The sequence below is a fragment of the Pediculus humanus genome, genomic scaffold (genome assembly GCF_000006295.1).
Source record: "Pediculus humanus corporis 1103172107734 genomic scaffold, whole genome shotgun sequence".
Taxonomy (NCBI): Eukaryota; Metazoa; Arthropoda; class Insecta; order Psocodea; family Pediculidae; genus Pediculus; species Pediculus humanus.
Genome location: NW_002987337.1, coordinates 235,591 through 262,886, shown reverse-complemented (window position 1 = coordinate 262,886; position 27,296 = coordinate 235,591). Strand labels below are relative to the sequence as shown.

The following is a 27,296-nucleotide window of genomic DNA, read 5'->3' as shown; positions in this document are numbered from 1 at the left end:
GTCTTTTCAAATTGTAGAAAAAAATAAAAATAAAAAATAATTATTTGTGCTTCTTCGACATAATGATATTACCGCCGTAACCGTCCTTCCTAAATTTCACACATTCGTAAAAAAAAAAAAACCATTCTTCATCGAAATACCCCTAAGAAGACACACTCAACGAATTGGTTCGATATTTTCAAAATCGTTTTCTTTTGTTTTCCTTTTTTTTTTTTTTTTTTTTTTTTTTAAATTTCTTCTTTTAAAAATTATATTATACGGCAATGATAATCGCTTCTTTTGAAGAAAGAACATCCACCAGTACTGTTTTGGATGATGATGATGATGATGATGACGATGAAGAAGAGAGAAGAAAAGAAAAGAAGAGAGGAGAGAGAGAGAGAGAGAGAGAGAAAAAAAAAAAACAAAACTTCTTCTTTTCTACTGCACGCCGTATGGTGAAGAAACCAAAATTGTTTTTTTTTTTTTTTTAAACTGGTTTTTTTTTCTGTAATTTTATTGTTGTTACTATTATTATTATCATCATCATCATCATCATCATTATTATCATTATTATCATTATTATCATTATTAATATTAATATTATTATTATTTCTTCTTATTCTTTTAAATACTGCCACTTTTTCACTTTTTTGTTTTGTTTTGTTTTATTACCGTTTTTTTTTTACTACCATCCGCCTTTTTCCATTTTATTATTATTATTACCATCACCATCATCATTATTATTATTATTATTATTATTATTATTAAAAATAAAATAAAAGTGATTGATTAATTTTTTTTTTTTTTTTTTTTACGTAATCTTATCAACTAGATTTTCACCCGTAACCGATTGTTCTCGAATAAGAAAATAATAATGATAATAAATTTTAACGTTATTACTATCGGGGGGGGGGGGAAATTTCTTATTTTTTCTACCGTTATTTAGTTACCTTCCTTCCTTCCTTCCTTGTACCTTAAAAACAACCCAATAACTTTAACGTTATCACTTATTAATCAAAACGTTTTTGTCGTCGTCGCCGTCCTAGTCCAAAATAATAATAATAATAATAATACTAAAAACATGGAGCAATGACTTTTTAACAATATACATACATACATAAATAAAAATAATTGCACTTTTTAAAAAGGAGGAAAAAAGGAAGGAGGAAGGTGGAAGGGGGAAGGAGGAAGAAAAAAAAAACTTTTTTTTTTTTTTTTTCAATGAATAGGATTTAATTTCTTAACTCACCGAAATATTTCCGAAAAACCTTTTATTATTATTATTATTATTATTATCATCATTTTCAAACCGTCGTCAGAACAATGAGGGGGTAAACTATTCCATTACAGGTCAACCGAAAGAACAGACGGATAGAATTTTTTTTTTTTTTTTTTTGAAAAGTCGAAAAACTTAAAAATTCAATTAAACAACCCAAAAGTTTTTTTTTTTTTTTTTTTTTTTTTAAAAAAACTACAATAATAATAATAATAATAATATCGAACAATGGGAAACGGGGATACGTACGGAAAAGAAGAAAAAGAAAAAAAATTATTATTATTATTATTATTGTTTCCCCCCACACAATTTATTAACGGAAATCGCCTGAGATTATCATTATAGTGAAATTTTTATTATCGTGGCAGCAGCAGGAATTTTCCACGAAAAAAAAAAAAAATTGCAAAGTTAATTATTATAAGAAATCATTTTCAAAATCGTGAAATAATAATAATAATAATAATAACGAATTTCTTTTTCCTCCCTTCCTCCCTCCCTCTCTTCTCCATTCCCTCTCCCTCTCCCTCCCCCCATTTATTCCCACTCGAAAATTTATGTTTAAATTAATAACCTCGTAAAAAATTACAAACTCGGTAAATAATCCGTGTCGTAAATCAATCACTTAATAGCAAATTATTATTATTATTATTATTATTATTATTATTTACGAAAATAAAAAAGATCGTACGTATTATTATTATTATTATTATTATTATTAAATAAAAAATATATTGTCGCCAAAAGATAAAGTGAGAAAAAAAAAAAATTTCAAAGGAAACCCACCCGACTGATTGATTAAAAACCACGACGTTTTAGTTTCTAAGAACCCGACAAATGAAAACTTTTTATCTGGGATCAAGACCTGAATTAATAAAAAAAAATCCTCTCCTTTCTCCCCTCGGAAATTTTTTTTTTTTTTTTTTTTTTAAATTTTTTGTCAACCGATCACGTGTGAGGGGGCCTCACACGTGAAAAAAAAAAAAAAAAGGCAACAAATCGTAAAAATTATTTTTTTATTTTTTTTTTTTTGCTCGTTGGAAATTCATTTCATGCGAAAATAAACTAAAGTTAAAAGCGTGTAATGCGTGGTGCATGACGTATACCCGAACATCAAATCGGGAGACACACACATACACACACGCACACGCACACACACATTTACGCACAGATGTCGGAAAGAGGAAAAAAAAAAAAAAAAGTAAAAAATCACAGATCGACGAGAGAGATTGTAGTACAACAAAATGAGAGAACGAGGAAGGATAGAGAGAAAGAGAGAGAGAGAGAGAGAGAGATGGAAAGAGATCGCATTAGAGGGTACGGCGGCTGCACAAGTAGATTCCGCGGTGCGAGACAAGGACTTAAGTCAAAGAAAAGCCGACAATACGCCTCAAGGTGTATATACCTTGCCTGGTCCGTCCATTGCAAGGTACTTCTGTACAATCACTTCCAACTTGTTTTCCACGTTTACCTTACGGACGTACGTGTATGAAAAAAAAAAAAAAAAAAAAAAAAACCGAAACCCATAATAAAAAAAAAAAAAAAAAAAAAAAAATTCAAACTCAAATTATATATCCCTCCGTTTTTTATATTTATACTAAAGAAACTAATATTATCAATTATTTACACTCTACGAAAAGTCGAATGGTGGACGACGGCAGAGAAAGACAGAGAGTGTGTGTGAGAGAGAGAGAGAGAGAGAGAGAGAGAGAGAAAACAACAACGTAAACTTTAAACCTTAAAAAACAAAAAAAAAAAACAAAACAATAAAAATTTCGAAAATCTACAACAACGGATTAATGTTAAACAATCAATAATAATAATAATAATAATAATAATAATAATAATAATAATAATAATAATAATAATAATAATAATAATAATAACGCAAATAAAAAAAAATAAAAAAAGGAAAACGAGGAAATAGAAAAACATCAGTCCTATCATCGGGGGTACCAACCAAACTCTTAGATGAAGAAAATGCAAAATAATAGCCGAAAGGTAATTTTCAATTAAGTAAAAGAGAGAAGAGAAGAGAGAGAGAGAGGAAAAAAAACGGTAGCGGTTAAATAATAATAATAATAATAACGACAACAACAACAACAACAACAACAATAATAATAATAATAATAAAACCGCTTATGAAAATTTTTTCGATTTAATTGAGCGCACGGCATAATTTAATTAATTTTAAATTTAACGCCTCAAGGTACCGGTGGAAATCAATAGCCCCGCCGCCGCCGCCGCCGCTTCTTCTTCTTCTTAAAAGAACAAGATAACTTATTTCAGGTTTCTTTTTTTTTTTTTTTTACGACCGAAAAAAAAAAAAAGATGTTAAGTCCGAAGAAAATTATTATAACATGTAGGAGGTAAAAAAAAAAAAAAAAAAAAAAAAAAAAAATGAAATTATTATTTAAAAATAATAAATAACGACGACGAAACGTTAATACTCCCCTCCCCCTACTTGAATTCATTTAATTTCATAATATTGTTCGAAAGGAGGGGAAGGGGGGAAAGGCAAAAGTACCACCATATCTCATATGAAATAACCGAATATGTGATGATGAAGTCAAAACGATTGAGATTGAACGTCACGACATAAGAACACACACGCACACACACGCATGTGAAACGACAACAACAACAAAAAAGACAGAAAAAGAAAAAAAAAAAAGAGAGAGAGAGAGAGAAAGAGAGACAGAAAGAAAGAAGAAGAAGAAAAAAAAAAGGTTTCTGCATTGTGAGGTCCTTTATAAAGTATAAGACAGCCCACAAAAACAAGTCGGTATTTTTAAAAAAGACAAAGGCACGATCTTTTGAGCGAACCGCATTCCGAAGTGGTAGGTGCACGCTTCAAAGACCAGGTCGATACCTCAACTCTAAATGTCCAACATTTTTCAACTAAAAAGTCCTTTTATCATCATTATTATTATTATTATTATTATTATTTCTTTTCTTTTCTTTCGTCCGGACTTTTTTTTTTCTTTTTTTTTTTTTTTTCCTTCAAAGAACTCTGTTTTGAAGAAAAAAGACAAAGTGCTTTCTTCTTCTTCTCCTTTAAAAAAAAAATTTGTCTTCGGCAAACAACAACAACAACCGCAACCTATTACACTCATTTTCAAACGAATAATCTACTCTCGGGTACTGTTACTCGTTCGTTACATTTTACAACTATAGAAGATTCTACCAAAAAAAAAAAAAAAAAAAAAAAAAAAAGGGGGGGCACATGCCATTTAGCAAGTTGATAATTGAATTCTAATACGACAAAGGTAATAATAATAATAATAATGATGCCATGTGGCGGCGTCCCGAATAAAAAAAAAAAATTTTTTTTTTTTTTAAAAAATTCCAAGAAAAAAAAACGTTTTTTTCCTTTGAAAAATTTAAAAAAAAAAAAAAAAAAACCTTTGTCTGTTTGTTTGTTAAGGCAAAAAAGTTTTTTTTTTTTTTTTTTTTTTTTTTTTTTTTTTTTTACCCCCCCCCCTTCTGGGATTTAATTGTATTCATGAATATTCATAAGTTTTTAATTTTTTAAAAAGCCCCCCCCCACCAAAAACAAAATCTTTTTAAATTATTTATTATTTATCGACAATTTTCTTTTTTTTTTTTTTTGGTAGAAATAATTAAAATTTAAATTCAAATTAGTTTTTTAATTATAAACACAAAAAGAACAACAACAACAATAACAAACATAAATTTTTTAAAAGTTAAGTTGTTTGTTAATTGTTTCGTAACTACTCTTCATGTCAATAATAATAATAATACGAAAAAGAAAACCATTTAATTGATACCATTTATTGTAAAAGGTAATCGAAATGTTTAAGTTAATCAAAGTTTAGAAAAGAAATTGAAAGTTTATCATTAACATAATTATGCAAACATAATTTCATGAAGATTGTTTAAAGATATTTGGAAAAATTTTTATTCGAATGTGATCGAAATACAGTTACATAGACAAAAAGAAAATTATATTCGTAACATAATATTTTGAAATTATTATTGATTATATTTAATTTGTATTTTCAATATGTTGTAGTTTAATACTTTTTTATGGTCAAGAATTATGAAATAAACAATATGGACTGTAATATAATTTTACATTTTTTAATTATTTATTGAATTTTGTGTGAATCTTTTTTTTTTTTAAAAAAAAAAGAATAAGAGTATTAGGTTACAAAAAATTTTTTTATGTACAAAAATAAATACAAAAGTTTAAATAAAATATAATATATGAGATATATTATTGTTTCCTATGTTTAAAACCTGTCAAACTATATTTTTGATAAATTATTTTTTAATTAAAATTTATTTGATAATTTAAATCATGGTTTATAAAAATAATAAAACTGTCAACTAACATTGAATCATTCATTACATAAAAATATATGTATATGTATAGAGGTATCAATTAAATGATTATAATAAAATATAAATAAATGGAATATTTTATGTAAATTGTGTGTATTTATAAGAATTCTCGTTAAAAAATTTAAAAAAAATAACCGAATGAGAAAAATAGTAATATTAAAATTTGACATGAGGAGTAAAATAAACAAGTAAATTTTTTTTTAAAACGTTAACCTACCTTGAGGTGAATAATAATTTCAATAAGAACGAAATATGTTCTTGAGCACTTAACAAAAACGATTTTTTTATTTAAATAACTATGCTAATAACAAAAAACAATCAACAACGACGGAATAAAAAATAAATACACAGTAAAATTTGAAAAAACAATTGTCAACAACTCAATGCTCTCGCCATTTTGGCTTTCTTTTCATTCCTCCTCTTTTAAACGCTGCCTCCTGGATTTTTAATAATCAACTTTAAGTTAAATATTATTTCTTAAACGTAAACAACTTTTAAGTTTAAAAATTTAAAAAACTTTTTAATTTAAATACTTTAAATATTTAAAACGTTAAAAGTTTATTAATGATTTTTAAAATATATTTAAATGTTTCCCCTTCCCCTACCCCCGTTTTGTGTTTAAGAATTTAAACGTCATGTGAAAAAATAAAAAAATTATTCGTAAAAATTATTATTATTATTATTATTGTTTTTTTAAATATATTTTAAAGTTTTAATTAAATAATTAATACATTTTATTCTGTTATAAAAAAACTTTAAAAACGTATGTAAAAAATTTTAAAAAAAAAATAATAAAGTTTCATTTAGAAGAATTCAATTTGAAAATTTGAAAATAACGGTTATTTTATTGTAATGTAAGCATTAACAATTTTTCTCTTTTTTTTAAAAGAAAAGGTTCAGGTATAAATAAATAAATATATATATATATGTCATTGTCAAATAATTATTTTATTTATAATAATAATAATTTAAAGCTTATTTATATATATATAATTTTACAACAACAAAAAAGTTGTAATTATACAAACAAAACTAATGTGATATACTTCTATATATTTGTTTTTTAAACTTTTATGCGTTTCAAATAATATTTTTATTAAATATTATATATTTATATTTATTAGAAATAATAATAAATTTTGTGTAAAAACTCCTATTTTTAAAGTACTACAAAAGTCTTTTACAAAGATTTGAAATTCATTTAAAGTAAAATTTTTTAACAAGTGATGATGAGAATGTTTAAGAATTTCACACAAGAAACAAAATGGCTGATTCATATTCACAGATGAAATTTTAACATGATTTATTCAGTATAAATTATCATCATCATTACCATTATATATATATATTTTTGTATAATAAAAATTTATTAATCACAAAAACTAATTAAATAAATAAATAAATAAATAAATAAATAATTATATAATACATTTTTTTTTTTTTTTTTAAATTTTTTTTTTTTACATTTTTATAAATTAAATTAATAAAGGCATTATTTATATATATGTATATTTTTTTTTTTAGCGCAAGCATCGAATAAACCTATATATATATATATTTATACAAAAAAAAAAAAAATAGTAGGAACTAGTTAGAATGGGATTATAATTTTTCCTTTTTTTTTTTTTTTTTATTATTTTTTACCTTTTTTTTAAATTTTTTTTTTAAATTTTTTTTTGTTTGTAATAGAATAAATATAAAATAATTTTTTTTTTTTTTAAATAAGTTTTTCCCTTATTCTTTGTTCAATAATTTTCGTCATTGTTCAACACCCCAGAATTTTATATATACACGTGCATTTATTCATCACGTAAGCATTTTAAACAATAATCGAGAATTCTTCGAGAGAAAAACTAAAAAAAAAAAATTCTAGTCTTTAGACTAGTAGTAATCCTTCTCCATAATGGAAAGTCTAACCAAAAAAAAAAAAAAAAAAATTCTAAATTGTTTACTTATTGCTAAAACCAAAACAAAAGAAAAAGCACCATTTTGTAATTATTATCACCTTTTCTTTTATTATTTCATTTATACAATCTCGTTTGTTTTTTTATTATTTTTATTATTTTTAAAGTTCACTTTAACAGTACTCAACTCGATAAACAAAATAATAATAATAATAATAATAATAATAATAATAAATACATCGAAATCAATTTCAAAAAAAAAATATGTTGTACCGTGGCAATCAATGATCAAAAAAAAAAAAAAAGAAAAAAAAAAAAAAAAAATGAAAACAAAAGAGTGTAAGGAAGGTAAATTTCCTTTACTAGCTCCTTTGCGTGTCTACAATGTTTCGAAAAGCTGCTAACGTTTTTCTAAGTGTCAGACAAAAACCTCGCGACGCTGGCAACAGCGGAAATTCCGGTTGATCTTTTATAGTTTCTAAATTGACGAGTGATTTTTCCCATTCGAGATTTCTGTTGGTTATTGCTGTTGATACGGGATCTGATGAATTTGAATCTGTTGTCGTTTTGACATCGGAACCACCCCCACCACCACCACCGCCATTACCATTTCGAGGTGCTTGTAACAATTCACGTTCTGCACTTGTATCGCAAATATTTTTGCTCACTTGTTGATTGTGTCTCTCCGAAATGTCCAACCATTTTTTTAATCTTTCAACGAATCTAAAAAAAAATTCAAATTGTAATTTTATCATAAATATTATAAATATTATAAATAAATAAATAAAAAGAAAAAAAAGAAAAGAAAAATTTTTACCTATCGGCATTTTGAGCAAAGTGTTGTTTTATTTCATCTACGAACACTTCTGGCGGATTAATGTACATTTTGGTCATGGCTTGTACTAATTTTAAAATTGCCATTTCGTTATACATTCTAGAATTTTCCTGACCTTGTTGAGAACCTTTTTGTTTTTCGTAACCGGCTTCGTTAAAATATGGTTCGTTAACAAGAATAAGGCCTGAAAGAATAAGGGAGACGACGGGATAAATAAATAACGATCGTACACAATTTAAAAACAAACAGAAAACAGCAAAACTTTCAAAATGGCTTTACCCTGAATTGAAATGATAACTTGCAAAAGGTTAGAATTTTGAGTCCAGACTTCGGTTCCCTTTCCGCTCCATGTTCCGAGCAAGGATATACAAACTTTACCATCTTCGTAAAGATTTGGATTAAGTCTATCCGAACAATAACTTAAATAGTGACAAAGCGGAGGAGTTCTTGGATAATCACTGGGTAACTGAAAATCAAACACAAACAATCCATCTTCGAACGGGGTTTTTTCCGGACCTCGAATCATCACAGAATATAAATCCTTGAAAAAAAAAAAAAAAAAACAAATAATAATAATAATAATAATAATAATAATAATAATAATTAAAATGTAATTTTTAAAAAAACTTTTTTTTTTCTTTTTCCTAACCGTTCTATCTTCGAATCCTTTCACCCAAATTCCAGGCGGTAAAGACGTTCTTAAAAGCGTCAATTCTTTCTTAACGGTTTTGAAGAAAAACTTTGGATCAGTCATTTGACACATGGTCAATTTGTATTTGTGGCTGTTGGGAGCGTTCGACATGATTGAAAATCCTTCGTTATTGGTTTTCAACGGCTCGCTCATTTCCGATTTTTCCTCATTCGTTTTACCATCAGTCTTTTCTTCTTTTTGACCCGTCGTTGTTGCGTTTCCATCGTCGTTTGTTTTTTGCTCTTCGAGCGCTACGTTCTCGTTATCGACTTCGCTAAGCGTGACGGGAGCTTTGTCACCTTGAAATCTTCTCGTGACTTCCGCGTGAGCTTTCACCAATTGTGATTTAATTAACGCGCATAACTTGGCGCAAACTTGCGAAGGACTGCAGTCGTTCGAATTGGGATCGTGTTGTGAATCCTTTTCGCACGTCAAAAGTGGAAAAGATTGTTGAGCGTGAAATTTTAACTTTCCACTGGAACGTTTTTCCGGTTGAGAATGAAACGACCTCGACCCTAGTGCACCGATTATCAAAACTCCCTTTTTGGCATCTAGTATTATTTTTTCACTTTCGCAACCTTCATTCCCGTTTGTTTGCTTGCTGTTGTTATTGATTTGATTTGATTTCGAAAAGCAATCACAGTTGTCATTGTAAGATCCGGTGTCGGCGGATGCTGTCGAATGCTCGAAAACTCCGCTATCATCGGCTGAACTACTTTGAATTAATTGCCCATTTGTACTCCCGGGAGATTTTTCGGTACCGTTTGAAAATTCGTCTTCGGAAATACCACTTTTTGCATTTCCATCCGATTTTTCATCGTTGGTTTTTTCACTTCCTAAAAGCTTCGTTTTTAATATCGATTCGATTTCTAATCTATCCATATTTTTATTATTTTGTTCTAAAATTTTTTTGTCTAATGTGTCACTCAGGCTGGCTAACGTTTTATTGAATCGCTCAATGTCTTCCGTAATATCACCATTTAAATCGAGCGATTTTTTTGATTTTTCTAAATTTAATTCGTTATTAACTAATATTTTATTATTTTCTTTAATTCCAGCCGTATCGAGAACATCTTTGGTTTCCTCGGGTAAATTATTAATATTAACGCCTTTATTTTCCGTTTCAGCAAGGCATACCGAAGTGACGGGTAGGACACTCAACATGCCGCCGTCGTAAGTTTTAGCACCTTCGTTTTCTAAATCATATGAAACTAACATTTTTTCGCTATCTTTACCAGTCTTATAAGGTATATTGTCGCTTGGATTTTGAAATAAACGTGAAACTTGTTCGGCAACTTTAGAGCTTACACTTGCTCTTCCTTTTTCCCTAACTCTTTCGAGTAACCCACGGAAATTATTTTCGTGAAAAAATGACGTTCCCATAAGTTTATCTAAATATCTACAATCTTTGTATATTTCTAATAATTTTTTCATTATGTCTAAGGTCTGTAAAGCTGGATTTTGTGTAAATAATTCTTCCAAACGAGACATCGCAATTCGTGCTTTTTCAATGTTCGCTGCAAGTTTAGGCTTTATACTTTGATCTATCATTTCTTCCTCTCCTACGGAACTACCTTCCGATTCAGTTTCCCAGGAGCCTTCGCTGCTCCCATCGTCCCATAATTCTCCTTCATCCGAGTCGTAATCACCAACTTTATACAAATCCTGAGGCCAACACATGCTGACGTGACCGTCCACCCACCATACATAAACTCTACCTTCTGGATAATTATCTAAAACCTAAAATATATTTTTTAAAATTATGGTTTTCATAAATTGCTGCATGAAAATTCACATAAAAATTTTTTAATTATTACCTGTCCGGCTGTGCAAGTTGCATCTTCGCCTTCAAAATTCGCAACTCTTATTGTTACAGTACCCGGACGATACTGAAAATCTGGATGATCTTTTAAATCGTAAACGCTAACTTCGCTTTGCTCTAATTTTGTCGGATTGGGATTTTCCGAAGATGTATACGTGTGAAACCAATTAACGACGGCTATACGACCAGCATGATCGACACTTTGAACAACTCCGTAAACCTAACGTAAAAAAGTTACGTTGAATAATTCAATTAAAATTCTTTTGACGTATTCACGCTTTTACCACTCAATATAAATGACTGGATTTAAATACCCTAAGACATCCATCTTCTTTATTTTCCATCACGAAATCTCCGGGAAAAAATTCCTGATCATCTAAATGATGAATGGGATAAAGGTCGGTAGATGGAATATTTTGTTCTACGGTTCCATCTTGCCAAACAACATCCGCTGTTGAAGTAATGGCTAAAGCTTCTACAATTACTTTGGTATTTGGTTTAAGAACAATATTGGGCGTTTTTCGCCGGGCCCGACGTAACTTTTTGAATTTTAAAACTTTGGTCATTAGCGTTGGACTTTTTTTCTTTTTAGAACCTACTGTTCCGCCGCCACCGCCTGAAAAAATTTTTTTCAAATTAAAAAAAAAAAAGCTTAAACTTTTTTTAAACAAGTTATCTTAATGGAGTTATCTTACCTGTCGAAGATGAATTTGATGAACAGCCCGAGCTAATTGAAGCGCTATCATCTTGACTATTGCAATCATCTGTTTCCCAGTCTTCAGGAGGAGCAGTTTCAGGTAATTTAGTAGTAGTAACGGAATTTTTAACATTTTCTACATTATTTGAATCATTAGGTAGTACTCCATTGGTAATTTTCGCACCTTCATTAGTAATTTTAGAGGCTAAAATAAAAATAAATTTTTTTTTTAATTTTCCAAGTTTTTAAAAAATAATATCAAAATGAATAAATAATTATTAAAAAAAAATTATTTACTTTTATTATTTTTATTTTTATTATTGACTTTAAAAGGATTTGGTGACTTTTCAAGCATTATTTGTTTTTGTTGAGCTTTCCATTGATCTTTAGTCATTTGTATGTTATTTTCTTTAAATGTGTAATAAACCCTATCTCCAATCTGTAATGTGCATGGTTCAAAAACATCTAATAATTTTAGTTTTTTGAGATCTTCCCCTTGAATTATATAACTTGGCTGCTCTTTTAAATTACAAGCACCATCTGGAGAATAAGCATGGCATTGCCAATTTACAGTTACTGAATCTGTTTTAACTGCCTCTACAATAACCTAAAATATTCACATAATTCAATTATTTCTTTTTTCATATTGAAAATCTCATTGTAACTACCCACATTTTTTTGTACACAAATCGACTTACTTTTACATTTTTATGTGGTTTCGATTTTAAGGCCTTCAATTCTTTAGAACAATTAATCCAAACTGCTTCATCCAAAGCTTCTAAAGGTCCATATAAAACTTGACCTGGATGATAATCATTTCTATGGGAAGATTCATATTCTGATAATCGTCTTTCATCTAATTCTTCAAAAGCACATGCTTCAACATCTGTTATTATACATTTTGAACCATCAGCAAAAACTAGATGAAGTTTTGAACGAACAGTTTTTATCGTTCCAACCCATGAATCTAAGCAAACTGCCACATCAGGAGTGAAATCCTGTTAAAAATATAATTGAAATAAATTACTGATTATTAATTATTATTTAATTTTAGCTAAAAACTAACAAACTTCCATTTCATCAAATTTTCTACCACAAAATAAATAGTTAAACAAGGTTTAGTTACGAAAAATATATGTTTTTGATAAATAAACATAACCTAGGAATATTAGGTACTGAAAAATTAAATGGAATCAAAAATTTTAAGCTGCAAAGAACTATTATTATGTGAAATACTTCAAAAATATTTGAAACAGAAATTTTTTTATCTTTTAATAATTATTTAACGAGTTGTATAATTCTTTTTGACTGGACATTTGAGTTTAAAATTAAATTCATATTAATTGATATTATCAGTGATTAAATTAATTGAAATATTTAAAAATGTATTTCAGGTATATTTCATTAAGAAAATTAAATATATTAAATAATAACTGTACCTCAATAGGCATTAAGTCTTTACTATTAACATTTACTATCACTTGTTTTGTGCCAACAACTTGAACACAAGCTGTAACTTGAATATTCCTGCAATATCCACGCTGTGTATCTTTTCCACGTATTAATCTTCTCACTACATCGCCAGGCATTAAAGATCTGTCTGCAAGACCTACCTAAAATTTACAAATCATACACACTGTAACGTGATGTTGTCACGAAAAAAATTTTTTTTACAGATAAAAAAGATATAGGTTATGAAAAACATGTAAATAACATTGTTTTCTTTAAAAAATAAATAAATTAAAAACAGTTTTCCTTATTGAAAATAATGTAAAAATTAACGTCATTAAATAATAAATAAGAAAAAAAATTATAATTAACTTTTATTAAAAATGTATACCTTTTTTTCTTGAATAACTTCTTCTGCACCACTAGGATGCCACGCAACTCTAACGTGACCTTTTTTTATCCTGGCTCCTTCTTCAAAGTCGGAGTTCTCATCACTGCTAACCAACTCAGAATTTTCCAGTACCATGCCAAATTCAATAAAACCCTTTTTATTAATTCTGTAAACTTCATCTTCATAGAAATATTGGTGGTCCGCAGCCATGTTGATTTTGCTGTTGACGAACGGGAAAGTAAAACAAAATCTTTCAAATGTCTGCAGGGAAAAAAGTCGAAACATGAACAACCGCTTTATTTTATGATTTAATTTTCATTTACTTTTATTTAAAAACAAATGTGCTCGAGTGAAACAAACGAATTTTTTTTTATATTTTTTTTTTTTATCATCATACAAATGAATATATATCGTGATCATGTATGTGAGTATAAACAAAATACCTACTACTTTTACTAATTTATTATTTTATTTTTTTAGTTAACTATTTCATAATATAATTAAAACTAAATATTAGTGATACAAAGTTGTCTTCTTTTTAAGTTTACAAATACTAAATTAATTTTTCAAAGGAATAGTTGTAACTTTAAACTAATTTTAAATCGTTTAATTTATGTTAATTTTAATTAGTAAACTGTAAAACAATTCAATAATTTATTAATCGTTAAATAACTTTATAATTAACAAATTGTTTTCAAACAATTTTCCTAAAACCAAATATTTTTTTTACTGTCAATCATTTTTTCCAGTTTTTTTTTTTTGTTTCCCCTCAAAAATATTTTCTTTTGATAATCATAATACTTTTTTTCTTTTTCAGCCATACAATCTTCGCAGTAAAAAAAAATCAAGAGAACCAATTTTTAGTTATTCAGCAAAAAAATTTATGAAAGAAAAAAAATCAGAATTTGATCCAGTTGTACGTTTAGAAACAATAGATTTATTAAAAAATCCAAAAAATTTAAAATCGACATTTTATTTAAAAGGAAACAAAATTTTATTAAAAAAATTTAATATTAAATTCAATTCTAGATTAATATTAATAATAATTTTTTTTATTTTTATCACATCGACATTTTTATGCCATTTTGGTAAGTCAAATTTATTTGATGTGTTTTTTTTACAAAAAAAAAAAATTTTTTTATCATAAACAGCCCTCTTCACTTTTCTTTTTTCAGATGAAATAAAAAATGAATCTATTAACTTATTAGAAAAAAATTTATGGAAAAAAAAAACAAAAAATCCAACACGTGTAAATGATGATGATGCCGTATTTATTAATTTAAGTAATTCAGATAGGAAAGAAAAATTAGAAAATGAAAAAAAAAATGATAATAAACTAAGAGTTTTGATAAAAGATCAATTGAATGATATAAATAAATTATTTGATGAAAAATGTCCGAATCCTTATTTAACGAAAAATAATACCGAAAATGTTACGTTGGATTCAAATGAATTTTTCGATAAATATTTACCCTCAGTAGTACTTACAGATTATGCATTGGAATCAAAAGGTTATATTTTATAATAAATTATAGATTTTCTTTCTCTCCCCTGCCCCCCTGCCTTCCTCCCCTCCCCCCACTAACCTTTGGTTTTTTCGTTTTTCCAGGTGCAAAAATTTTATCAACATTTGATACAGAATCCTACGGTACTGTATCATTAAAATGGTGGAATTATAAATTAAATATTCCATATCAATTTTTTAATAATTTTTTTCATCTTTCGAAAGGTCCAAATTTAGTTTTAGTCGTGAGTTTTTCTTCTTCTCCTTATTATTAAAATTATTAAATGATAACGTTAATAATAATAATAATTAAATTTTTTTATAGCCATGGACAAAATCTGGTGACTGTTGGGCTTTTCAAGGATCCAAAGGTAGAATCGCCATAGAACTTTCTGAAAAAATAAAAATTTTAGCCGTTACGATCGATCATATAAGATTATCGGAAAATGAATTACAATCCGCACCTAAAAAATTTTCCGTTTTTGTAAATAATAATCATTATTATTATTATTATTATTAAAAAAAAAAGTGATTCGAACGAATCATTAATCAATAGTTTTATTAATTTTTTTTTTTTTTTTTTTTTTTTTATAGGGCGTTCTGGATAAATCAATTGATTTAAATTCTGATAAAATTCATTTGGGTACTTTTCAATATGACGTAACAGGATCGACGATGCAAACCTTTTTAATAAGTTCGAAATTAAAAATTCGTTTTAAAATAATTCAGGTTCAATTCGAATCAAATCACGGTAATAAGTATTATACCTGCATATATAAAATAAGAGTACACGGACATAGTTAACACAGTGTTATTTTTTTTTTTTTTTTTTTAAAATTATCCATTTTGAATTTTTTTAATAAGTATAATCAAAATTAATAATAATGATAAGTATGATAATAATAATGATAAACAAATTTATTGTAGAATTGTAACCATTTTTTTTTTTTTTTTTTTTTTTTTTTTATGATCAAAATAAGGAAGTTTGTTAAAAAATATTTTTAAGATTTTATAAGTGTAATTTTTTTTTTTTTTTTGTATAAAATAGATTTTATTAATTTATTTAATGTATTATGTATTAATTATTATTAAATTTTTATATATATATATTTACATAATATTAATAGTGTTATGTATAGTATGTTTAATAGCATCACGATTTGTAATTTTTATTTAATAATCATTTAAATATAATAATAATAATAATTTTGTACGTATTTAAGAAAAAATTTATTTACTTTTTGTTTCCCCCCTCCCCCTCCCTCTCTTCGATATAATTTCACATTTATTTTATTTAAAATTTCATAAATAAATAAAATGACGTTAATAAATTATTTTTACGTAAAGAAAAAAAAAAAAAAATAGAAATTCATTTTCGTCGACTTATTAAATTTAATTTAAATAGTCAGATCGTTATAAATGATAATAATAATAATAATAATAATAATTTTATTACGGCACAAAAAAAAATTTATTATTATTATTATATTATTATTATTTACTGAAAGTTTCAGTACAAATTTATATAATAAATACAAGAGAAAAAAAAAGCTTAAATTTACTGTTTTTATGACTTTATTGTAAAAAAAAATTTTAGAGATTTGGAATTTATAATAATAATAATAATAATAATAATAATAATAATAATAATTTTACAATTTACTCAGTATTATTATAATTTTATTACTGTAAAAAAAAGAAAATTTTTTTTTTACTGTTTTTTACGACTTTTCGTAAAACTTTCCAAACGTTTTATTACTGATATATTTTAAATGGAAATTGGAAAATTTTTTGTTAGTGTGTACAAAAAAAAAAAAAAAAGAATTTTGTTACTGTTTGGAATTAATTTTAAAAAATTTGTTTTTATAAAATAAAAATGTACTGAAATTAACATTTCGCCATTTTTTTTTTTTATATTGATAATCAATGAGCTTAAATAGAAAAATATAAAATTATTAAATTCACTTACATTTATATTATGTAGATCATTTTCCAACTGATACAAATTCATTTGTAACCACAACACAATTAAAAATAATTTAAATAAGTTTTTATTAACTTCTTTTTTTTTTTTTCCCCATTTAAAATCAAAATCCATTGTTATGAAAGATAATAATGATATGGTTGAAAAGGAAAATTCCAATTTTTTTTTTCTCTCTTCAATAAGCAGACTGCAATAATAAACAAAAGGAAGAAAATATTAATAATAATTGTGCATTATTGTGTGAACGACAAAAACAATAATTTTAATAGATAACTTTATTTATTAATTAATATTATTAATAATATGAACGTGTTTATAATTATTATTTTATACTTTAAAAACGCCATTTTCCTTCCTTTATCTAAAATTGAAATTATATTTAAATGTTTTCAATAAAACTTTTTCTCTTCTGCATTGAAATAAAACATTATTTTATTGATAAAATCTACTACCGTGAAATCGATGATGATAATGATTATTATGGCATAAAATGTTTAAAATAGATGGGGGGAAAATAAAGGATTGGATTGAATGGGTAAGAAGGAAAATTTGGAAAAAGTATGTTATCAATCGGCTAAACCAATTGATAATTATTTTCTGTCGAAGGAAGAAAATTAAAATTAAGATCAGCAAAAAAAAATTTTTTATCTCAAATTTTTTTATTTCAAAAATGTTGTGAGGAACGAAATTTCGATTCTGTTGTTCAAAAAATGTTTCCCCGAATTCTATAATTCACATTAATGAATACAACTTCAATCATCAGGTGGTACCTAAAATCAAAATTTATTATTACTATAATTTTTTTTTTGTATTAATTGATGATTTTATAGTGTGTCATCTAATAAGTAAGAAAAAATAATTTAAAAAATTTAATTATGAAGGTTTATCGAAATCGTATTATAAAAATTAATGATTGATTTAAATCGTTTTTTAAAAGTAAAATGTGGTTCTATCCAGTTCATACTTTTTATGTTGAAAAGAATTAAATAAAATAATTTTTTAAAGTGAATAAATTAATTAGTTTACCTGACTGGCCCAGTTATCACTGTTTCCACCAAAGTTTGAAACATTCTGAGATGCCATTGACACTTCTTCAGCCCATCTTGCCGTTTGTCCATCTCCTTGGCCAGTAACCAAATCATTCGAAAACACTTCCGGTTGTCTGATGATTTCATTAGACAATCTAAAATTGTCATCAACCTGAATAACCCAAAAAAAAAATATTAAAGTTTTAGTTAAATTATAAAAAAATACACATTTTTTAAATAACAATACTGACTTTGGATGATCCAGCCAATTCTTTGGTGGCTTGGTCATCTTTTTCAGCTTCTTCTGGATCTCTGTAGAAGAATAAGTCAACGACAACATCCCATTTAGTTTCTCTAGGAATTGAACCTAAGGCAAATATTAAATTTAATTAAAAACTGCAAAACATTATATTAAATATTAAAATATATATAATAATGAAAATACCTCTAAGTCGTAAAACTTCTCTCGCCAAGAGCCACCACATTAAACCGATTGAGTGTGGAGCTTTGTTGTTGCAGGGAATTGCAATGTCGACAAATCTAAGAGGTGAATCAGTATTGCAAAATGCAATTACAGGAATATTAACATAACTGGCTTCAGTGATAGGTTGATGGTCAGTTTGAGGGTCAGTAACAATAAGGAGCCTAGGCTCTCTGAAAGCAGCCTGAATCTGATTAGTAAAAGCTCCAGGAGTGAAACGACCAGCAATAGGTGTGGCACCTAAACAATTACCGCTTATTAATTTCGAAATATATTTTTACAGAATATTTTTAAAAAACTGAAAAGAATTTTGAAATTTTAACCTGTGTTGGCAGCAAATTTAAGAACAGCTCTTTGCCCATACAATCTAGAAGAGATAACAAACACTTCGGATGGGTGTTCAATGGCCACAATAGCCCTGGCAGCCAACAATAATTTTTCCCAAGTTTTTCTCAAATTAATGATGTATATTCCATCAGCTTTCCTTTTGTAGACATACTGTTCCATTTGGAAATCGACATTATCATTCCCTAAGAAAAAACAAATCAATATTCAGAAAAAATCATCATATTTTAATATTTATTAAATAAAAAAAAGTTCATAGTTTCTTACCCAAATGGGTGCACGCCACCAACATTTTTGTAACATCGTCTTCTCGCAAAGACAAAACATCTAGACCTCCGGACATTGTTAACGCTTTTTAAGTAACGAAACCTAAATAAAAAAAAATTTTTATTAAATAACACGAGCTCAAGAAAAACATGAGTAAAACTACGTATGAGAGTAAAAACGTGGATGCCGTGCACGCCGCACATGGTAGTGATGAGCGTTTATTTTTTGAAATATTTTAAGAAAATACAACGTATACACGCAAATAATAATTAAAAACGAATTGTCGAATTTAACCACTTTAATAATAAAAGTTTTATTTTCGCAAATACCAAATATTACCAAGGTTATAGAAAAAACTTACGTTTACAAATTGCCAAATGGACAATCTAGATTCTAAAATCTAACTTGTGAGGAAGTGATTCAAGAATTGTCGCACGTTTAAATATCTGTCGCCACTTTGTTAATTTCCCGCGAATAAAGCAACGATTGAGTAAATGGATGTTAAAAATTACAATTTTTTTTTTTATAATCAATTTAGTATTATTTATTTAACACTGTGATTGTTTTTAAGTTTACGAAAGTGTTTAGTGAACTAATTTATCAATAAAATATATTTAACCGTGTCGGAAACATACAAAAAACAACGATTTTAACGATACTACATCTTATATAAAAAATCCAATAAGAAAAACGTATTTAACAAGATGGATATGTTTTTTCAGTGTTTAAAATCACACATTTACAAATTTTTACAGGGAATATAGTGTTAAAAAATTACATGGAATTGTTTTCTTAAAGTATGTAAGTAAATATTTACTACTATTTAGGTTATTAGCATATAAATATCCAAAAAAATGAAAACAATTTAATATGTATATATGCATGAAAAATTACCTATCAAAAAAATTAGCAAAAATATTATTTAAAAAAAATGATTAAACGTATATAAAAACGTAATAAAAACGGTTGATAAATAATTAACAAAAAAAGAAAAAAAAAAAATTTAACATAATTAAAAATAAAAAGTAAAGTGAGTAATATAAATGATGTAGAAATGGAGACAGCGCGTCTCGTTCCATATAGTTTTTTGGAAAATAATCGTTTGGGGCGTCGTCGTCGTCTGCTACAGTCGGCAATGAGCTTTAAAAAGTATCGCATCGTTTTCCCGTCAATTTTCTAAAATTTTCCGTTTGAAACAAAAAAAAAAAAAAAATTAATAATAATAATAATAATAATTTTTTTTTATATCCACATGTGCTTTAAAAAAAAAAAATTTTTTTCCGTTTATTTATTTATTTTGTTGAGGGAAGTAAAATCGCGAATTTTTTTTAATTATTAAAAAAATTTCAAGTTTATGTTTATAAAGTGTGACAAATTTAACTTAAATAAATTTTTATTTATTTATTTATTTTACGTTTGAAAAAATAATTTTAATGTGCGTAAAATGATATCTCGTGTTAAATAAATGGATATTTAATATGAAAATTTATTTTTTTTATTTCGGTAAATATTTTATTTATTTATATTTCAATAATTATAATACGCGTACGAAATGGCAACACTGCATAAATAATCATATTTACACGTAAATATAATTAAAATAAATTAATTTTGACTCGTGGTAAAAGAAAAACAAAAAAAAATTTCCTTTTTGTTTTGTTTTGTTTTAACTCTAAGTATTTCCGGTCATTCGTTATCATTATTATTATTACTATTATTATTATTATTATCAATATTTTTGCTCTTTGTTGTTATTATTTCTCGTCATCTCGTCATTTTGCCTGTCAATTTTTTTATGTATATAATTTAATCGTGAATTTAAAGAGTTTTTATTCTGCTCGTATCCATTTTTTTTGTAATATTTTTATGTTTCCTTTGATGATACTTCTACACCATCACCACCACTACCACCACCACCACCACCCTTACTGTCAGTTTTTTGTAAAGTATTTTCTAATTCTCATTTCTATTTCTGTTTTTGACAGTTATTCTACAAAAGAGTTATTCGCATATTAAAATATTTATATATATATATATATATATTGTTATGATCCCGTACTCAATATTCACATTTTCAACTTTTTATAAACAAAAGACTGGCGACGAACTCAAATTGTTCTTCTTTAGAAGCGAAGCTTCTAAAGACTATTTCTTTTATTTTATTTGCAAGTGTTTGCTAGTTCCCATTGTTAAACGTTCGAAACAGTTGACTGACGAAAGACCAAAGTAATATAGTCAAGCTACACAGCTTGGCGTTGGTTCATTTGATTTTTAGTCTAGCTGTAATAAGTTCTTGTTTATTAATATTAGTTTTGTGATAGTTTTAAGTGCTTGTTCATTACTTACAAAAATAAAGAACGAACCGAATATAACATATTAAAATTTTGGCGCAGTCGATGAAGGATCATTCTGAACGACAAGAAACCGGAGAATTCTTAAGTAATTCGTTTCATGTTGGTGGGTTTTAACTCTTTATCAGAATTTCTTTATATTGTAAGTAGTAGTAATAGGTAACTCATTTTGTGAACAATGCCTAAACTTGATCAACCTGTTTTCAACCCATCCCAAATACCCCTTGATTTCTTGTGTAGTCTAATTCCTAATTTCTTTTCCGGAGAAAGGAACCAACTTAATGCATTTATCTCTGATTGTGATAATGCTATCGAATTGTCCTCTGAAGAGAATAAGTATCCACTCTTCAGATTCATCTACTCCAGAATCACTGGTAATGCCAAGATTCGAATTTCTTTGTACGATTTTGATAATTGGGATGACGTAAAAACGAAATTAATAGAATTATACCAAGACAAGAAACCCCATAGTCAACTGATAAAAGAATTGATTAATCGCAGACAAAAATCAACATGTATCCACTATGAAGATAACACAATAAAATTGTGGGAAAAACTTAAAATTTTAGAAGTTACAGAATCCAAACTTGAAGTTGAAGAGAAAACAGATCCTTTACCAGAATCCAAACTTGAAGTTGAAGAGAAAACAGATCCTTTACCAGAATCCAAACTTGAAGTTGAAGAGAAAACAGATCCTTTACCAGAATCCAAACTTGAAGTTGAAGAGAAAACAGATCCTTTACCAGAATCCAAACTTGAAGTTAAAGAGAAAACAGATCCTTTACCAGAATCCAAACTTGAAGTTAAAGAGAAAACAGATCCTTTACCAGAATCCAAACTTGAAGTTGAAGAGAAAACAGATCCTTTACCAGAATCCAAACTTGAAGTTGAAGAGAAAACAGATCCTTTACCAGAATCCAAACTTGAAGTTGAAGAGAAAACAGATTCTTTACCAGGATCAATTCCTGCTCAAGAGGAAAAAGCACCCTCTACAAATTTATCTAAGAAAAAGGCTAAAGAAGCACCCTCTACAAACTTATCTAAGAGAAAGGCTAAAGAAGCACCCTCTACAAATTTATCTAAGAGAAAGGCTAAAGAAGCACCCTCTACAAATTTATCTAAGAGAAAGGCTAAAGAAGCACCCTCTACAAATTTATCTAAGAGAAAGGCTAAAGAAGCACCCTCTACAAATTTATCTAAGAGAAAGGCTAAAGAAGCACCCTCTACAAATTTATCTAAGAAAAAGGCTAAAGAAGCACCATTACTTCCTAAAAATAAAAATAAGAAAAAAGGTCTAAAAGTAAAAGAAGAAAGATCATCCATACAGAATTCAAAACCTAAAAATAATCCTAAGGCTAAAATTCAAAAGAAAACAAAAATTTCATTTATAACTAAAAATATAGGAGCTACTAAAAAAATTCACAAGTATAATTTTGGGAAGCATACTAAAAAGCGGAAATGGAATTCCAGTACCAAGAAATCTAGGAAGAAAGCATCCATTCTTATGTCAACCGATTTTCACGAAGAGAGTATTCCTGAGGTAAAGCTATTTTTACTAAGTAAAGTTCACCTATCGTCTAATGAAAAAGAGAAGATTCAAACCAGTCAAAAATCAGCAAGAACAAATCCAATTAAAAATAAAATAAAAGTCAATGAAAAACTTAGTCCTAAATTTAAGGGTCCATACGAGGTCAAGAAAATATCTGGCAAAAATGTTTTATTAAAAATCCGTAACAAGGAAGTTACTTATCACAAAACCGTGTTCTGAGTAGTTGATCTAAAGAGAGAAATCCAAAATAATAATAATTTAATCCTTTTATTTTTCCCATATAGCTAATCATCATTTATTTTATTATTAATCCATTTATTCTTTTCTATGTACCCTATATAAAATTCTTGTATTTTTCAGAACTTATGTCAATTTTGTTTCGAATTTCATGTCTTTTGATTTTATTCTTTTATCCTTACTCTTTATGAAACAATGTTCACTAACGAGTATTGCCTAGGAAAGGTTCTACTACTTGCAGCTATAAAGCTTAAAATGATGTTCCTGATAAGAAGCCAATGTGAAGAGATACAACAGTCTACCATACAGAAGACATAGCACCTACTACTACTCAAGGAGTCTCAACCTGGACGGAACCATTCAGAACCCGACATAGGAAACTGTCAAATCCGAACAAGAGGAGAAAACAAATTCTTTTTTCAAAATAATTGTTTTCCGTCTTAAGGGGGGAGGTGTTATGATCCCGTACTCAATATTCACATTTTCAACTTTTTATAAACAAAAGACTGGCGACGAACTCAAATTGTTCTTCTTTAGAAGCGAAGCTTCTAAAGACTATTTCTTTTATTTTATTTGCAAGTGTTTGCTAGTTCCCATTGTTAAACGTTCGAAACAGTTGACTGACGAAAGACCAAAGTAATATAGTGAAGCTACACAGCTTGGCGTTTGTTCATTTGATTTTTAGTCTAGCTGTAATAAGTTCTTGTTTATTAATATTAGTTTTGTGATAGTTTTAAGTGCTTGTTCATTACTTACAAAAATAAAGAACGAACCGAATATAACAATATATATATATTAATGAATTTGAAACGTGATGTTAGGGATTAGTAAAATCATTCAAAACAAAAAAAACCCGCGCTTTTTTATTTATAAATAATAATAATAATAATTTAAAAAAAAAACGTTTTAATTATTTTTTTTTTTGAATTCGGGTTTGAATAAGGAGATTTATTAATTATTTATATATAAATTTTCCCTTTTTTTTTTTTTAATATTCGTAAAATAAACAAGAGAACGTCGTCCATGTTTAATTTTTTTTTGAACGTAAATAATTTATAGTGGAATAAATTTTTAAAAAAATTTCACGCGTGTGTGGGTGTGCGTGTGCGTTTTTACATAAAGAATTTTAAAAGTAAAAAAAAAAATTTTTTTTTTTTGGGTGTCGAATCAAATTTTTATTTACTTTTTTCATTTTATTTGTTTATCAAACGAGTTTTTTTTTTTTTTTAAAATATATTTTTTTCTTTCGGTTTAAAAATTGTTGCTGTTGTTGTTGTTGTTGATGTATTTACTTTATTAATATTTATTAAAGCACTTTTTTTTAAATGTTTTTCACAAAGGTTAAATTCAAAAAAAAAAAAAAAATGCGTAAGCGGTAGCTTAAAAATTTTTTTTTTTTTCCCGGTCGTATATGGAAAGTTTTCCTCATATAATTTTTCTTCTTTTGTATACACCATTTTTTTCGGTTATTATTATTATTATTACCATTACGTTTTTATTTACAATTTTTTTTTTTTCATATTCTTCTTAAATTCAACTTTTTCAAATATTTTATATTCTTTCCCACACATACACTCTCTCTCTCTCTCTCTCTATAAATTTATTTTTTTTTGTTTGTCTTTTTATTGAAATCATTTCAACCGTTACACTATAAATAAATAAATAAATCAAATTTCTTTTTTTTATTTTTACTTTTTTTCATTTATCGTTAAACTTATGTATAAAAAAAAAATGTCGGTGCGATTTTTTAAAAAAAAAAATTTTTTTCTCGAAGGATTAACTAACATTAGTAATAATAATAATAATAATCGTAACGTAAAAGAAAAAAAAATTTTTTTCCGGTTTTTTTTTTTGTTGCAATTACCGTTTGTATATTCTCGCAATATAAAATAAAATAAAAAATTATTATTATTATCGTGTTGTTGTATATATACACTTAAGTAAAAAATACAAATATATTTTTGTACCATTTAAATAATTTAAAAACTTTAAAAGTTTTCCCTTTAAAAAAATAAAAAAACATAAACATTGGCAAAGAATAAAAAAATAGAAAAATACATAATAATAATAATAATAATAAGATGCAAGGGAAAATTCTCGAAAAAATAAATAATATTGTTAAAATATGAATGTGAATTTAGTATATATATATATATATATTGTATAAATGATGGTGGTTTTATTACCATAATCATCATTCAAAATTAAATGGAAAAACTAGTAGAAGAAGTAGAAGTAAAAGAAGCTCTTAAAAACTTTTTACTACACTCAACAAATTTTCAACGTACTGTCAAAAGAGTTAATTGCATAAGCCTAAAAATATGTTTTAGTATTATTATTATTATTATTATTATTATTATTTTGGGGGGGGGGTCAGTAATAAAAAACTAAAGGGAAGGAATATGGCCTGATGTTCGATATGAGGAGGAAAAAAAAAGGAAAAAGAGTTTACGAAATGTTTAAATATAATATTTATTATACATTTAATTCCAGTAGTTAGAAATGGGGGGAGGAGGAGGAGGAGGGAGAAAGAGGAGAAGGGAAGGAGGAGGAGGAGGAGGGGGAAAGAGGAGAAGGGAAGGAGGAGGAGACTAATTTAATATCAGTTAATTAAAGAATTCTGATTAAGCATTCGTAGTATTTTTTTTTTTTTTTTTAAATTTTTATTTAATTAATATTACGTAATTTATTTTATAATTTTTTTCCCGTTTGGAGGGGAGAAGGTAGAGTGGAAGGGATGAAGGGAGGAATGGAGGGGGAAGTGAAGGGGGAAAGGGCATAACAATAAAAAATCCGTAAGGTTTGAGTTTTTTCGTTTATTTATTCCATTTACTCGATAAATTTATAAAATAATTTTTATTTATTTATTTAATTTTTTTTTTGTTTTAAAATCGAAAAATAGTTTCAGGTGCATTTAAAATAAAAAAAAAAACGTTTGAAAATGAATCTATACGATACGATATTAAATAAAATTAAAACAATAAATAATAAAAGAAATAAAAAGATATATATGTACATAAATTTCTTTTTTTTTGCAAGAAGTGTAAGAAGAAAAAAAAGGAAGAAATTTATGAAAAACGTATACTTACTTAATTTTACAATTTTTTTTTTTTTACTATAAATATTATTTTTGATAATTTATTTGTTTATTTAATTCCGTTTAACATTATTTTTCCAAAAAAAAAAGAAAAAAAAAAAAGGAAAAGTTTTTCCCCCAATAATTTTCCTCGTATACATAAATAAAAAACGATTTTAATAATTTTTATTATCTTTTTTTTATTTACCGTTATTTATTAGTGTAATAATTAAAAAAATATTACTTTTATTAATTTTGTTCATTTGAAAATTTAAATAATAATAATAACAATAATATCGAATCGAATCGAATCGAATTGGAAAAAGTATCGAAAAAAACTTTTTTTTATATTTCTTTTCACGGTTTTATAAATGTCAATAACAATTGCGTATGACTTTTTTTTTTTTTATTCTCATTATTATTATTATTATTATTATTATTATTTGAAAGAAAAAAAATTTTATTTATTTATTTATTTATTTTTGTAGAAAATAAAAATAGAGTAAATAATATTTCATAAAAACTTTTATGGTTTCTTTAGAATAAAAAAATCTTTTTTTTAAAAAAGGAAATAAGAACAAATAACAAATTTAATTAATCTAAAGAAATCTGCAAGCGACAAGTTTTTAACATTAAATAAATATATATATATATATATATATATATATTTCCTTTTTTTTCCCTTCTCTCTCTCTCTCTCTCTCTCTCTCTCTCTCTCCTTTATTCTTCTGCTTTTTATTAAATTAAAAATAAAAATTGGAAAAATGAGGTAATGGTAATAATAATAATAATAAATGCAAAATTTGTTTTTTTTTTTTTTTTATTTCGCGTCCATTTTTTTAAACGAAATCTTAATTGAAATTTAAAAAAAAAATTTATTAATCGCAAGTCGGAATAAATAAATAATTATGCGTGAGATTACGTAATACACACGTGCACGCGCACACACAAATTCAAAATTAATCAAATAAATAATTTAGAAATAAAACAAAATTTTTCGTCGTTTCCTGTTTTTTTTTTTTGCGTTTTGTTACGGTTTATAATATTTCGTTAAAAAAAATT

General features: G+C 26.3%; 3 protein-coding genes across 3 annotated transcripts; 1 reads left to right on the top strand and 2 right to left on the bottom strand.

Annotated features, from left to right (window-relative positions):
* Positions 1 to 7,889: 7,889 nt before the first annotated feature.
* Phum_PHUM327390 (ubiquitin-conjugating enzyme E2-230k, putative) lies at positions 7,890 to 13,697 on the bottom strand (the record flags this gene model as incomplete). The annotated part of the gene is made up of 14 exons (XM_002427483.1): positions 7,890 to 8,083; positions 8,162 to 8,250; positions 8,345 to 8,546; positions 8,642 to 8,903; positions 9,012 to 9,568; positions 9,632 to 9,922; positions 10,289 to 10,793; positions 10,871 to 11,095; positions 11,190 to 11,491; positions 11,571 to 11,777; positions 11,870 to 12,179; positions 12,271 to 12,570; positions 13,012 to 13,185; positions 13,413 to 13,697. The coding sequence occupies 14 exons, from the start codon at positions 13,695 to 13,697 to the stop codon at positions 7,890 to 7,892; spliced, it is 3,903 nt and encodes a 1,300-aa protein (XP_002427528.1).
* A 598-nt stretch (positions 13,698 to 14,295) lies between these two features.
* Phum_PHUM327380 (uncharacterized protein) lies at positions 14,296 to 15,720 on the top strand (the record flags this gene model as incomplete). Its single annotated transcript, XM_002427482.1, has 4 exons — positions 14,296 to 14,500; positions 15,022 to 15,161; positions 15,242 to 15,400; positions 15,511 to 15,720. The coding sequence occupies 4 exons, from the start codon at positions 14,296 to 14,298 to the stop codon at positions 15,718 to 15,720; spliced, it is 714 nt and encodes a 237-aa protein (XP_002427527.1).
* Positions 15,721 to 17,652: 1,932 nt separating this feature from the next.
* On the bottom strand, positions 17,653 to 19,097 carry Phum_PHUM327370 (40S ribosomal protein SA, putative; the record flags this gene model as incomplete). The annotated part of the gene is made up of 6 exons (XM_002427481.1): positions 17,653 to 17,670; positions 17,927 to 18,100; positions 18,180 to 18,295; positions 18,374 to 18,649; positions 18,733 to 18,939; positions 19,022 to 19,097. 6 exons carry the CDS (start codon positions 19,095 to 19,097, stop codon positions 17,653 to 17,655), a joined length of 867 nt encoding a protein of 288 aa, XP_002427526.1.
* Between the last annotated feature and the right edge of the window lie 8,199 nt (positions 19,098 to 27,296).